This window comes from Pleurodeles waltl, chromosome 4_1, assembly GCF_031143425.1.
Source record: "Pleurodeles waltl isolate 20211129_DDA chromosome 4_1, aPleWal1.hap1.20221129, whole genome shotgun sequence".
NCBI classification, from domain to species: domain Eukaryota; kingdom Metazoa; phylum Chordata; class Amphibia; order Caudata; family Salamandridae; genus Pleurodeles; species Pleurodeles waltl.
This window is the reverse complement of record NC_090442.1, coordinates 658,643,194-658,658,874: the sequence shown is the minus strand read 5'-3', so window position 1 is coordinate 658,658,874 and position 15,681 is coordinate 658,643,194. Positions and strand designations below refer to the sequence as shown.

The 15,681-nt window shown below is 41.7% G+C and overlaps 1 protein-coding gene across 1 annotated transcript in view; it reads right to left on the bottom strand.

Moving 5' to 3' along the window:
- The window catches only part of XPOT (exportin for tRNA), a 710,192-nt gene that overhangs the window by 376,314 nt on the left and 318,197 nt on the right, over positions 1-15,681 (bottom strand). The window contains exons 10-11 of the mRNA XM_069229126.1: positions 15,430-15,468; positions 12,320-12,382 (exon numbers count right to left, since the gene is read on the bottom strand). Of these exons, the coding sequence (XP_069085227.1) occupies positions 12,320-12,382; positions 15,430-15,468 (102 nt within the window). The remainder of the gene's footprint in view (positions 1-12,319; positions 12,383-15,429; positions 15,469-15,681) is intronic.

Genomic DNA, 15,681 nt, shown 5'->3' with positions numbered 1-15,681 from the left:
GAGCTCTTCGATCTTTCGACGCGGTGTTGAATCTAACTACGCCGATCCCGAACGCAACAATACCGACGAAAATCTTCCGAAATTAGCTATCTTTCCGTTCCGAAAGTCGGAGCGACAGGAACACGTCCGAAACCGATGGCGGAAAAAAAACAATCGAAGATGGAGTCGACGCCCATGCGCAATGGAGACAAAAGGAGGAGTCACTCGGTCCCGTGACTCGAAAGACTTCTTCGAAGAAAAACAACTTGTAACACTCCGGCCCAACACCAGATGGCGAGCTATGCAAAACATGCGTATCTACAGCGACCGATGCCATTGAACGCCTTGTTTCTGTCTGTGTGGAGTTTTGCACCCAAAAATACCTTTTTGCGTGTCGGAATAATGGCTGATTTCTGACTATTTATAGTCAAACCTAGATTGTGAAATGAGGTTAGACAGGTGTTGGTGGAATCAGAAGCCTGCTGCGAAGTTGGTGCCTTTATCCGCCAGTCGTCTAGATATGGGAATATCTGAAAGCCTCTGTTGCTGAGAGTGGCTGCAACTGGTGCAAGTCACTTTGTGAAGATTCTTGGTGCTGACTTCAACCCAGAAGGGATAACCTTGAATTGGTAATGGGCACCGGCTCCATTGAAGTGAAGGTATCTGCGATGCCTGGGATGTATAGGAATGTGGGAATAGGCATCCTGGAGATCTAATGATGGGAGCTTGAGATACGACATAGTCTGGTTTAGGGAGCCCTATTAAGTAAGCTGGAGAGTCATCTGAAGTTTTATATTTCTTGTCTAACTTAGGTGGTACCGGCGGGACTGTGGCTGGGTTTTTCATAATTTTCACACCCTCACTCAATATAAAATCTATAATGGAACTGATCTCACTGATTTCCTTGCTTGTTCCTTAAAATCAGGAACACTCAGAATGTGAAACAGATGTTGGCAAATGAAAGCGTGCCGCAGCTCTGTCCATCACAGATTAAATCCTCCAATATCCTTCGGAGGGGCATCCAACAGATGAGGAGGTGGTGGTGATGGCGTAGGGGCCAAGTAATCATCCCACTCATCATTCACATGTTGAGGAGTGATGATCTCTCCTTCCTCCCTTTCCGAAGAGGTGATGTCTTGCCTCTGGGGTGCAGCTAATGAAGAGGTAGGTGTGAACCTTGGTATTGCCGGAGGTGGAGGAACGGTTCTTGGTGTAACTGGTGAGGAGTGTTGTACTTGTTGTGGCTGTTCATTCACTTGAACTGGAAATCTCCTCTTATTGTCCTGGAGCATGATCTGTAGGTCCTGATTCAATGAAGCAGGCATTTGCGTGGTATCACACGGTTGTTGATACTGTACGGTTTCATAATAATACTTATGATGAGCATGATAAGGGCCATATTGATGGTGTTCGTATTCATCATCATCATCATCCTGATACTTGACATGTAAATGTGATCGGACTATTAGCGTCTCCCAACGGTCCGTCATCTTCCCAGTCCAGTAGATGACTAGGCACTAATGTAGTCCCCTTGCTAGAAGAGGTGTCTTCAGGATAAAGGGTAGTTCTAGAAAGTGTAGTGATCTTGACCGTTGTGCGATGCTCAGAAGAACCAGCAGAGGAGGGAACTGTTGGGTCTCTTAATGTTAGTGCCGTCGTCGACAGTGGTATTATCGTCGACGGTGATGTCATCGATGGCTCTGATGACAGTGGTCTTGTCGACTGTGGTATCATCAACAGTGTCTTCAACTGGGTAGTTTCCATCAACGAAGTCCTCACTGACGATGTCTCTGCCGACGAGGGTTTCTTCAACACTGTTTGCATCGATGTTGGGATTTTCGACGGCGCAGAAGATCTCGCTGATGATTCTGTGGATGGAAGTCCTTTGGTGCCACTCACGCGCACCGACCAGATTGGCGGTTTTAACACCGACGTCGACTATGTCATTGTCGACGAGACTGTGGCGACTGTGACTGTTGTCGCTGTAGTCGATATTATCGTTGACGGTAATGCCGTTGTCGACTTCAATTTAAGTGCCTTCTTTGATGTTGAAGGTTCTGAAGAAGGAGAATGATGTTGAGACTCCTTTTTGAAATGTGGAGAGGATGGCTGTGAATGTCTTTGATGGGTCTTTATGGTGCGATTTATGATGTCTTCTGCTTTCCTCAGACCGCCCAGGGTCAGAAGATCTAGACCTTTTCTGAGGCTTTGGATCAATGTCACTCTCCTCACCTGAAGCAGCAGATTTTGACTGCAACCAGATCAAAAGTCTTCCTTCTCTATCTCTAAGCGTTTTAGCAGAGAAGGTGCGGCATATTTTGCAGTCTTGTACTTGATGTTTGGGATGCAGGCAGTATAAACAATCCTTATGTGGATCACCCACATGGAGCCTTCTCTTGCCACAGGTCTTGCAAGCGCAAAAAAGGCCTTTCTTAGAAGTATCAGACATTCTCTGAGAGAAAAATACTTTTGACAGGAAAAAACTGAGCAGTGCTCCGAGGGACTCTCTTCACACGATGTGCAGTAGAAAATCAGAGGGAAGGATTCTCTCTTGGGAGTACTCTACAGGGTGCTGGCACCTGATTGATTATAGGTCACGTTTGATTATTTTTTCAAAAGAACATGGATAGGCTATATGTTTTAAGATTGCTAGCATTATAGGCTATGGTTATTCTTACTTAATGCTTTCTAAGGTACCGTGGGACACCCAGTTCGATGACGGGGATGATTCAAGCATGTGAATCCATGAAAGATCCAATACTGGATAACACAGTGATGCTAATATTCCTTACTAAAATATTATACATACCATTGGTGATTGTGATTAACACAGTGTTGCTAATTATACCAATGTTGTGGATGTTATTCATTCAAAGAGTTTCACAATCATGACACGTTCTGTATAATCCTGATAATGCTCAAGCAATGGTTGTGGTAAGCAATCAAGGCTTCAATGCCTATAAATTCTAATTGAATGTCTCACACTGTTTTAATGTTATTCCATTGATTGGTATTGCTCCTGAAGGTATTCTTAGATAACCTTCAAGTGATGGTAAGTGCACACATGTACAACCTTGGACGTTCTACTCATCAATGGACTGTACTGCAAAATTGCTTCACTGTTGTGTTAAAATAGTTGTTCCTCAGATGCGTTATGCATTAAAGTCAAGTCAATTTGAATTTATAGACATACATATAGTGCCTCATCGTTATTTAATCCTGTTGGTTGCTTGGTTTTGAGTTTAATGATGTACCCGTGATTCAAACTTTCAATTTTTTGATTTGGTCTCCACCTCTATTGCAAACAGTTACTATGTCAATTTAATTTAATTGATGTTTTGCCACTGCAAATCTGGTGTCTCTTGTTTGTACCACTCTGATATGTTCCAAAATGTGTTTCATCAATAGAAATATGGTGCTACAAATGTATATTAACCCATGTCTATTATGTAAACTACAAATTTAGATTGGCAGGTTATTCAATGGTTTATAAGTGTGGGTTTGATGTTGTCATCCACAATTTTGGTCATGTTATTTCCAATTTTGCATGCTTTACAGCTGTGGTATTTTGAATCCATTCTGAGAATGATCAAACCAATTTTTTCTTTGTGCTCTTGAAAAATTATTTTTGACTACCATGTCTTTCAATTATGATGCTTTTTGTACGTTACTTCTGGTTTGTCAACATATTTAATCTCCCAGTGCTGAAATTATTTTTTCCAACCCATGTCAAGGTGGTGCATGAATGGACAAATATATATGTATACATATTCAATTAAAACACCAAAGGTTACAGGGACATTCTAGTTAGGCTCACATTTCACACGTACAAAACCATAGAAATTCAGAAGTTATATTTACCTGAGCTAACTAAAACTTGCACCCCATGTAATGCGCTGCTTATGGCCTCATATATTACATTACTCATGACTTGGTCATTAACATCACTCATGACATCTCAAATGACATCAATGATGACATCTCAGATAACATGACTGTTGACATCATCCAGTGGTTGTGCAGGTGTGTGACTGGGTCTATGGGTGAGTGTTTGAGTCATTTGCTGTATGAGAGAGTTAGTGGATGTGTAAGTAGCTGTATGGATGAGCAAGTGCCTGTACAAGTGGCTGCATTTTCTGAGTGAGTGGGTGTGGGAGTGGCTGTATGAATGACTAAGTGGGTGTGTGAGTGCTTGTATAGGTGAGTGACTGGGTGAGTCAGTGACTGTATGGATGGGTATATACATGGCTGCATGCATACGTGAGTGGCTGTGTCAGTCACTGTCTGGGAGAGTGAGTGGATGTGTGAGTAGCTGTCTGAGAGTGTGGGTGTGTGAGTTGTTGTGTGGGTCTGTTACTGGGCATGTGAGGTGAATGAATGTGTGAGTGGCTGTATGAGTGTGTGAATAGCTGACTTAGTACTGTTGTGCGAGTGAGTCAGTGGGTCTATGTTAGTAGTTTGATGGGTCTGTGAATGAGTATGTGAGTAGCTATGTGTGGATATACAAGAGTTTGTATGCAGGTATGAGTGGGTGTGTGAGTGGTTCTATGGATGATGTCATCAGTGATGTCACGTGAAATGTCATCAGTGATGTCCCTGGCCACGTCATGAGTGATGTAATATGTGAGGTCATAAGCAGTGCATTATGGGAGCACAAAATAGTTAACTGAGGTAACTATAACTGCTGAATTTCTGTGGTTTTGTATGTTGCAAGCAGAGTGTTTGCTCTGACTTGATTGGTGCTGTCAAAGCCAAATCACAGCAAAAAGCTATATCCTGGGGATGGGCACCCCAGGACAAAGCAGGAGACGGCCCTGGGGGGTAGTGGTCCCCCAGGCCATAAGTGGCTCTGCGAGGGCCGTGCATCCCACCCCCCCTCCAACGTAATCACCCCAGGGAGGTGGTTGTCTCCAAGGTCTGGGGGTCTGCAATGGAACCCCTATTTGTTTGAAAATTAGACCCGGAGAGGTGGTGGTTCCCAGGGCTGCAGGGGGGCCCACGGCATTATTGACATTAAGTGTCCCGGGAGGGTGTGGTCCCCAGGGCTGGGGGGGTGGGGAGGGCCTGCCCCGCATTATTTTGATAAAGTGTAAAAATAAACAAAAGGGGCCAGGGTACAGTCACCCTGACGCCTTAGTGCTGGGGTCCCAGAGACACTCCCCCACCCCCGAGCTAAAGTGCATTTTATTTTCATTTTCACAGTAATTTGTGGTGGATCGGGTGAAAAAAAAAAAAAGTGTGGCCTTCCACACTTGTTTTGTAATAAGCCTCAGGGTAGGTCAAGTCCCGTGGGCATTCCCATTTTAATGCAGGGGGCCTACTCCCCCACCATGCAACCCTAATACCCCCTCTCCTCTGACGGGTACCGCCATCACCCGGGGCTACAATAACAAGTGAAGGGGGTTCGACCCATAAAGCCCCAGGGGCCACCACCTCCCTGGGGCAAACACAATTGGATAGGAGCCATGCAGCCCCCCTTGAGGAGACACGGATGGCCGTGGGTGCCGCCATCTCCCAGGGCTGGCTCTTGCTATACCCTGGGGTGCCCACCCCTGGGACATAGCTGTTTGTTGTGCTTGGTGGGAGGTATGACAGCTTCTACCAAGCAAAAGCAAACAAAGTCCAGTTTGTGCAAGAGAGCTATCAAACAGCTCTCACTTTCAGAAAGTGTAGTTTTCATCTGTCTTACCTGCACGTAAATATGCGTGTAGGGAAGGCAGATGAAAACATTGCTCCTACAAGCAGAGAGCTGCTATTAAAAACAGCTCCTTGCTTGGGGAGTAATGCCAGCTCCCACATCACCTGGGAAGCCAGCTAGGACCGCGGGGGCCCTGAGACTCCCCCGTGGTCTTGTCACTCTAAGTCTCTCTCTTCCATCCCATAATGAAATGGAAGAGAGAAAGAGATGGTCATCGCAATGGTCTCTCCATGCAATGACTTCAAAAAGTCAGAGTAGCAAGATGTTTGCTTCGAATGCTAGAGTAATGTTTTAATGCACACCAGACTAGAGTGGCTTCTAGCCTAAAGCTCAAGGTCTTGGACTGTCACTCTGTAGGCTGAAGGTTCAAATCCAAGAATTGCATTACAGTGTGTTTATTTACTAGTGTTTTCACTGTTAGTACATGTCCTTCCTATCAAAATCTTTGGGTTGACTGTCATAGGTATGTCTGGACACAGCACAGTAAGGAGTTACTTGTGGCATAATGGTTAAGGTCACAGACCCTCAAATAGAAAGTTGAGGGTTCTAGTCCAGGTCTGTCTGTAGTAAATTCCCTATTTTAATGTCTTTAAAATGTTAAAAGTTTAAGGTTTATACTAAAAGGTGATCCCATTCTTTAATTGACAAATAATTTTTAATTTTCAATTTGTCCAGAAATATTTCATTTTAAGTAGATCATTCACCAAAGTCTAAAAAAATCACTCTCTGTTTCTCCCTTTCTCAATTTCTCTTTTTCAATTTTTCTCCCACTCACACACCCACCCACTTAGACCCTTATGCACCCACTCAGACCCTTGTGCACCCTTGTCATAGACCCACTAAAACCCTCACACACCCATTCACAGACTCACACAGACACTGACAAACTCACTAAAACACTGATGCACCCACTCTCCCATCAAGACAGACACTCTCACTGCCACTCTTCCCTAGATAACCCTCTCACACCTATTCTCACACCCACAGAGACAGGCCGCAGGCAACTCCTGCCGCACAGGCGTGCACAGCATGGGTTTGGGTGGTTGGGGGGGTTGGCCGCAGGGTCTGGCTGCAGGTCTGGCCCTGCAGTCCACTGACGCCCCACACATGCGTTGTGGTGGTTGGATTAAAGTATAGTAATGAAAATTACTTTACGTTACAAAAAAATTTGAAAATCACTGAAGAAAAAAAAAGGTTAGAGGGACGTTATAGTTAGGAAACAGAATTAAAAAAGCCATAGAAATTCACTTAAAAGGCCAAACGTTACAGGGACGTTATAGTTAGGATCATATTTTAAACGAACCAAACCATAGAAATTCACCAGTTATAGTTAGAGGTATCTCGAGTAACTATAACTCGTGCCCTAGGGTAATTAAAACTTGTGTCCTTGCCATGCACTGCTAATTACTGCACAAATTGCAGAACTCATGACATCTATGATAACATCATTGAAAAGGTCACTAACATCTGTAGTAATATTATCGTTCAGATAACTGCGCATGGTGGGGGCGCGAGTTATTGTTACCTTAGGGCATGAGTTATAGTTACTTAAGATAACTAACTACGTGAGATAAATCTAACTGGTGAATTTCTATGGTTTGGTACACTTAAAATGTGAGCCTAACTATAACGTCCCTGAATGAATATAAATATATATTTAGTTACTTGAAAGATTGCCTTCAATGAAAAAGTAAGAAGAAGAGAGTTTGTAACAAGAAACAATGTAGGAGTAAATGACAACAGTAATGAATGAGGGTAAGAACAAATCACAGTAGATTTCTTTTCAAGCTCTTAAAAAGCACCCTCTTTTGATTATTTATGGAGCAAAAAATATTAAACACTGATAACTGTTTTTACCATTTTTGAAAACATTAGAAAACAGTGAAAAACGTACTAGAATTCGCATTGAAGAGAAACTGAAAACAAGAAAGCCTAAATATGATGGTTTATTGTAGGGTGATATTGCATCAATAGTTCAGATAATGATTTATAAAGCAGAGTATATTTGGGTAAACGTACAGAAGACATTCACGTTTCTTTTTCACAACTTACATCATAGACCATGAGGCCTGTTTTTCTCATAATAATGCTGGGAGATTCTATATAAGTTGGATGCAAGGGCATTTTAAGAAAGAAAATCTCCAGGCTTCTGAGGAAGCATTGAAGCAACAAGCAATCTGCTTGAAGATTATGCACTGGCATAGACTGGAGCTTTCTGTCACATTCTAAGTCAACTACGCAACTATAAGAGCTACTCATCAACCCATGAGGCCTTGGAGTAAATGCACAACTAAACAATGGGACTCATAGGTATCACTCAAAACAACAATGAACAATATATGTGGTTAGCATATCAAAGTTTTCACTCCTGGGCATTGAGAGATGGCCTCCCATAGGGCCAATTCCTACCATTATGCCGGAATTGTACACAAATATTTGATTATTTCAGGGAAGTCAGCATACTTCCAAAGATATTACTAGACAGGGGCAATCCCAAACAAATTGTTAGAGCTGCTTTTAAGAGAGCTTGGTATAGTAATTGAGAGGGGTTACTACAGAAGAAATCCAGTAAAAGTGTTCACCAGTTGGTATGCGTTACCAAGTCCCCAAACCAATAAGATTGTGGCCTCCATTAAGAAATATTGGCACATCAAACAAGACTGTAACACAGTACAAGATATGTGGGGATTGCCCTCTATTAAGGGACACTATAAATTTGGAAGCTTTGTGGCACACCAAATCACAAACAATACCAAGACCTTTGTACATAGTGACATTAATGTGGAGCTCAGACATTTCTTGAGTTGTGACACCTCTAATGCTGTATATTGCGTATAGTGCCCATGCCTGCAGATCTACACTGGTCAGACCACACAGCAAATTAAGGTACACATTGGCCAACAGAGAAGCAGGGTTACCTCCGGACCCTTGGTACCCCCATTTCATTGAGGCTGGTCATTCATCCACCAATATTAGATGGCAGGTACTGGAAGTCGCACAAGCACCACAGAAAGGGGATAATGCTGCCCTCATCCTACAGGAACTGGAATAGAGATGCATAATGTGCTGTTACTCAATTGATAATGGTTTCAATACGAATGAAGAAAGGCGCTGACTTGTGTACTTATTTCAGATGATAATGGGTGCCTTTACAATTTCCAATATCTCATGGAATTACTTTGCTTATTATTATGTCTGTATTTCATGTTGAATGTCACTGATTTGTTTCTTTTTAGATACTGGTTCTCCACCTCTAATAGGTTTTCCTTAGCGGTTGGATGTACACTAATCAATTTGTGTTATCTTTTTCAGGTTTTCTTCAGGATTGAATACAGGCGCCTTTATAAGTTCTATCAATCTATAGATCTTGGCAGTATTATGATTATTATGAGTTTTGTAATTTATGTTATTTGTTTTCTGTTAGCCATTAATTTTGTGCTTTTAATTAGTTTTCCTTAAAACTGGAATTATACCATTCAATTGTGTTTTTCCTTTTGGGTTCGTTTAAGGCTGAAATTATTCAATTCAATTTGCGTTGCCGTTTCGGACCTCCACAAAGGCCCAAGCTCTGTTCTGTCTCTCTCAGCAGGGTCCTCAGCGAATGCTGGAACGCATGATGTGCTTCAAGCCTCACTTTCGTCAAATATTTGTGCACAAGAATAAGACAGTGACGGTCCCCACGCCTCACTGCTCCCAGGCTGCCGCAGTCTGCATCCATTTGGAGCAGCACCACTATAAGCCGCCCTCGCTATAATTCATTTGCAAAATGTGTTATCAGGGGTAAGTGGATCCTCATATGCTCCTCAATAAATTCAGTACAATTGGTAATGGCTTCTGACCTTATTTTTACGATATCCTTCACAGGTTCTATTCCTGTCCCTGAGTAAGTAATTGTTTTTTTAGATCACGTGATGTCCTTTCACTGCTCCATTTCAGCAGGGCAGGTGTCACACGTTCATTATGTTTACTATTCCAGGGAAGGCGGCATAGGATTCACTGGGTCCAAGGAAGTATTGTTTTCTCCTTCATACTACTTGCATTCCATACCACACAATTCCACGCCTATTCATACACATAAATAACCTGATTATACGGTGATAACAGATGCGGTGGGTACTTGAACCACGTATATCCATTATTGTTGTTTTGATTTTACATTTATTGTATTTTTTTATTTCACCATCATTTTACATGAACGCTTGTTTATATAATGTGGTTCAAAACTGGGCTTTAATATTTAATAAAGTATTTCAAAATATATAGCGGGATATCGTGTGTGTCCATCTTTTGGGGAAAGAGGTTCTAGAACAAGAACAAATTACATAATCCTGGCAGTCTATGAAAGCAATGATCATTATCCAATATGTAGAGTCTCCAGGTAAGTTGGGTGAGATGCAGAGGTCACAGCCTGTCTGTGTTTCCTGCTCGTGTTGCTAAGTTGGTTCTTTCCTGTCTTTGCCAGGGGGCTTGAAATGTCTATATGGACTTTATTTACAAGTGCACTCTTACAAACAGATCAGAACGCAAGATCTACTTGTAGTGCTCTAGATTCAGTAACTGGTGAGATGGGTAGGGGTTTATAATTAGTCATTGTGAATTGAATGGTTATAGCGCTTGATCGGGGTTTGGAATGAGTGTGACTGGTAAAATGTGGATAGTGCGTGGGTGAGTGAGTGTGCTTGAAGGGGATGTTGATGTTATGTTCAGTGGTGCTGGGGTCCGCAGTTCAGTCCTCATGAAGGAGATGAGGGAAGTGAGAGACTGTTTTTGGGTTAAGTGTGAAATGCTATTACAGAATGAGAAGGATGCAGGATTGTATTAATGAGTTTTGAAGTTGTGGGTTGATGGGTTAGCAGTAACTGGAAGGAGTTGAGTCAGATTACAAATAGGTGGGATATAACTTGATTTTAACATTCTTACCGGAGTTGTACAATAACAGTGGTAATGTTAGGAAAGGTAGTTGGGTGTTTAAATAGGTTAGTGGAATAAACTGTTGACGTGGATTTTACAGAGATACGTTCGGTATGCTGGGGAGGGAAGGAACTGGTGGGAAGAAAGGGGGAAGGAGACGGCGGGAGGGATGGGGAGCAGCGCAGTGAGAGGAGGACAAAGATGGTGGGAAGTTGAGTTGTAGATGTGGCGTTTAGGTAGAAGAAGGAAGCGGGTGAGGCATCACAAAGAGAATAAAGTGGCTAGAGGGAGTATGGGGAGAAGAAAAACGGTACGTGTGCTTGAGGGTGCATGAAAGTGTAGTTAGAAAGCCGGGTTGTGTTATTCAGATATTGTTCTGAATATCTACCACACTTGTTTCACTGGCATCCTGGTTTCCAAATAGAAATTTCACCAGCACCACATAACTTAAAGAAAGTGCAAATTTAACCTTCAGTTGCTGGAAATAAAAGCTTTAAATGTGTGACACTCTACAAACTGCTTATTTTGAATATAATGGTATCTGCTACCATTGCTCTATCTCTGCTGCTCAAAAATCCACAGCTTCCTCACATAGGTCTAGTCCTCATTCTGCCTCTAAATCAGGCCTTCTGAAACACGTTCACTACTACAGGTAGGCTGATGATCAAAGTAACATGTTCCAAAGCTGGATCTGCAGCTGGAAAAAATTGTTGTCTTGGAAAAAACGTTACCTAGAAAGGTGCCAAACAATATTGTCTGAACAGTTTGAAATCAAACAATCTCTCCCAACTCTGTGAGTAGAGCTGCATATATTTGATAACCTTGGGATGCAAGATGAACTACATCGGCTTTAAAAGGCAGCCATAATCTCAATGCGTCAGCTATGTTGCCCAGTATTAAGTCTCCAACTGCGTAAACCTGCAAACCTCCAGATTACAGAGTACTGTTTTCTATGAAGGCAGATATGGCTGGTTTACTAGGCCTCAAAGCATTTCAGTAAGTACTTTGGATGGGCTGGAGCAGGGAGGAGATATTTATAAGTTTAAGTGTTGGATTCAAGGGGTGAAGTAGAAGCTCGCAGATATCACAACGCAGCATGTTAATAGCTTGGAATTCCAATCAAACTATTTAAAACTGGGGTAATTTCTCATGGCTTGTGGTATATTCACTTTCCCTTTTAGAAGATATGTCACACTGCCACGAACTCTGAGTGATGCAAAATAAATACTTGCAAGCAGTGAATCCCAACAGTAATTGATCTGACCAAAACTCTATGATGAAAGTATACATGATTTGCTGCTGCAATTAGTGCTTAGATATTAGGTTGTGAAAATACAAATTTAAAGGAACACTAAAATGTGAGATTTTTAATGTCTTAAATTATGCAATTTGTGCAATAAAGCATTAGATTGATTTCTACAAAGTCACTATGCTCAAAAGAATCAATGAAACCAAGCATCGAGAAACGTTGGCTATTATCAATTAAAATAGTTCTTCCACCAAAATAAGTTTTAAGAGTCTGCAGTTCCACATAAACGAGGAGCTATTGTTTGCTTTTCGATAGGCTGAGTCATGTTCTAAATATGCAGGCTTGTCACATCTCCCTGTGACAGACCTCTCGCCACTCCCCCCTTTCACCTTTGACCTATCCATTGTAAAATGTGCTTCCTTAGAAGTTGAGTCTCCACTTGTGAAAAACACATGAAACAAAAAAAAGGATGAACAACTTACCTCATTTTCAAAATTATATTCTTCATCAAAGGTCAGTTTTTTCATAACAGCCAGCATGATTCCCTAAATGGAACATGAAAATCTCAGCGAGGCCACAAGGATATTTTGCTTGCCAATATACTAGAATCATATTCAGAAATGCAAGAAAACAAGGGAAAAAGAAACAATCGACTATACCCTGTCAGGCTTCTCCAACCAACGTACCTCATTTACCCATAAAGGCAACACTCTATAAAGCATGCATGATTTAAACCCATTTTCGGGATGCTAAAATTGATTTCAGAGGGAGGTGGCCCTAGGAATAGTCAGAAATGTCTTTACATTATCTTCTCTACTTCAAAATGCCATTCTACACATACCTCTATCTCACACTACATAACCTCCCTCTCTTCTCGCTGATTTCACATCCTTTACCAACCTTCATACTCATTCTCCTCCCCCACACTATGTCCATCACCAATGCCCGAGGTATGCTTTCATGCTCAAATCCTGACATGACTTTATCTAATAGTAAGTTTCTCACACCTCAAAGCACTTATTTGCATCCTACTTCAACATCTTTACTAATACAACTTTGGTCCCTCACACCACACATTTATTCTCAAATAATTTAATCTGCACAGCTTATCCCTAAGCATCACAATCTATGTTCCCTCACCAGTTGTTCTCTTACCGCCCTTGACTTTTTCCCTATGCTTATCCTGCTACCCGTATCATCACTTATATTTGTTCTTTCTTCTCTCCTTGCAATTTCCTCTCAAGAGTCTTGCTTAATCTTCTTACCCCTCTCCAGCCTCCTCAAACCGCACCAGTACCTATTGCTTCATGCTTGACGAACACCAGAAACCACTTGTTCCTTTTGAGCACTGCACTCAAACTATATCTCACTCTTTACTCCCTCCTACCACTCAGGTTTCTCAAAGCAAAACCCTTGCGCAATCTTTTGAAAGCCGGTCGGCCATACAATAATCTGTCTTCATTAACCCTTCTGTTCATTCTACATCACCATCAGACCCTCCTTCCTCCACATCTAACTCTATCTTATCCAACATACTTTGCCCAGATCAGTGTCTTTCCCACGTCATCTGTCCCTTTACTCCTACCTCAACCTCTCAGCTTTGTTCATTCCTCACCAGACATATTCCACCTCGCCTTCAGTTCCTGCTTACAATAACAAAATAATTTCTTCACAGGCACTGAGAGATGCACCCTCTTCAATGCAAGAGCACACTCTAAAAAGGGGTATCTGTAAACTACTTTGTGACCGACTGCAATTCATCAGTGACAACTGAATCCAGTCTTTGTCCGCAGAGACTTAAAACTGCTACTTGTTGGATGCATTTTGGTTCATTCTTCTAATCCTGTGGTGGTACCTCAAAACAACCAAGGTTTAAAATGCAGCGGTAACTCTTATATTCCATGTGCCTCCTCCATTTGCAATACAGTATATCATATGACACCCATCAACAGACTACATCAAATGTGCATTCAATGAAATGGCTTTAACTAATGTAATCTTGCATGTTACAGATTTACCAATGACACATCATCTTTAGACTGAAGAAAAAGAAAGAACAAGCAAAGGGCAACGGCACAGTTCAAGCAGAGACTCTAAAGTCAAAGTTGAAAACAGAGAAACTACTGGCAATGGAAAAGGACAAGAACACAATGCAGGTGCCCCCCTGAAAGTGACACACATTCTTTTTCCTGAATGAATGGTTACTGTGGAAATGTTTTGGCGACAAGTTGGCCAACAATCATAATGGCATATACTTGCCCCAGTAGGTTGGGAAATGCTCCTTGTCCATCTGGTCAGGGGTAGAGCTGTCCAGTTTCCCAGGTCAATGCATCAGTAGTACGCCCAGTCCAAGCTTTTCTTTGGTCTTTGGACGTTTAGATCTATTTTTACAATTTGATCAACAAGACTTCAAACTACAGAATGAAACTGGACTGGATGAGTTACTGACCCAAGAAACTGGGACCCTGAGAGGTCTAAAAGTGTCAGCTTCTCCCCAGGCTCTGGTCAGGATACCTTGCACTACTTCAGGTTACAGCAGCATGCCCTCATCTCAAATCTTAGACTGGTTCCTAGCCTTGTGGAAAACCGGAAACATCTAGAAACCTGTACCTTGTGAGACATCTTTCCGTGCTGGTGTAGCAGAGCTTCTCGAAACATCCAGAAGAACATAAACTATTGCATTAACAGGGTTGAGGGGCAGGTATGAATGCAAAATGTACTTAAACCTAGGAGCACTGCCAGAAAATTAGGATAAATCAAGTTAGGTCCCAAATGAAAAAAATCATAATCCTAGCAAACAAAAGTAGACCATACTTTCGTTGTCTTTCTTCCAAGGCTTCTACAAAGGAAAAAGAGGTCTGAAAGTGGGTGTTCAAACAAGATAATGTTGATACCCAGGGATGCAAGACTCAAAAAAAGGTCTCTATAGTTTCTAGAAACTGTTTGGCAAACTACGAAGGGCTGACACGGGAAACACTTTGAATTGGACTCAACGTATGTCTAAGCAGATCTACAGGCAAAGCTGCTAACTGGAAAAGCCAGTTTTCATCCAGTCTTTTGTGTTCAAGGATTGATTTACACTGAATGTATATTGCAACTTGAACCTAGACAGGGCCATCCTGGAATGTGCTGTCCGGAAAGAAAAGCAGGATTGGCATTAACTGAAACCAGGAACTACCAACTTGTGTTGCCTCCAATAAATCTGCTAAGGAAATTCATACCAAAGTAAACCTGTTCATCTTACAAGCCCAAACCCAATGCAAGACAACAAGGCAGCCTGGTAGAGTTAGTGTGGTCACCCCAAATTAAAATGACCCTGGGGAAAAATACAATGTCCAACACCCTAAACTAAGTAGACTGAAACAATATCAATGCTAAAGACACAGAACCAACTGTATTGTAAAGTTCAGTGTTCATTATGTTGCAGGTAAAAAGCACAAGAGATTTTCGATGGGAAAAATATATCAAACTCTTACAAATAGCTTAGATAAAAATAAATGCTTCAATTTATCAGAATGTTCCGATCACAAGATCCTCTACTGATTTCTTAGACTTCTATGCAGGTTCATACATGTATATATTTGGTGCTTACCTCCACGTGCACTTTCTGTTCATCCGACAGCAAGGTGAGCTACAAACAAAAACATTTTTAACATTATTTACCACTTGCTTGCTCTAGTTTTCAGATAATGCAGAAGATGCGCTCACATTTTCCAGCTCTCACAAAGTTTGCAAAAATGTAATTTGGAATTAATCTTCTCCCCAATTAACGGAAATCTACTTGATTAAAGTCCCAGAAAAGAATTTGATATTGGAAACTCATAAACCCATAAATACTGCTTAC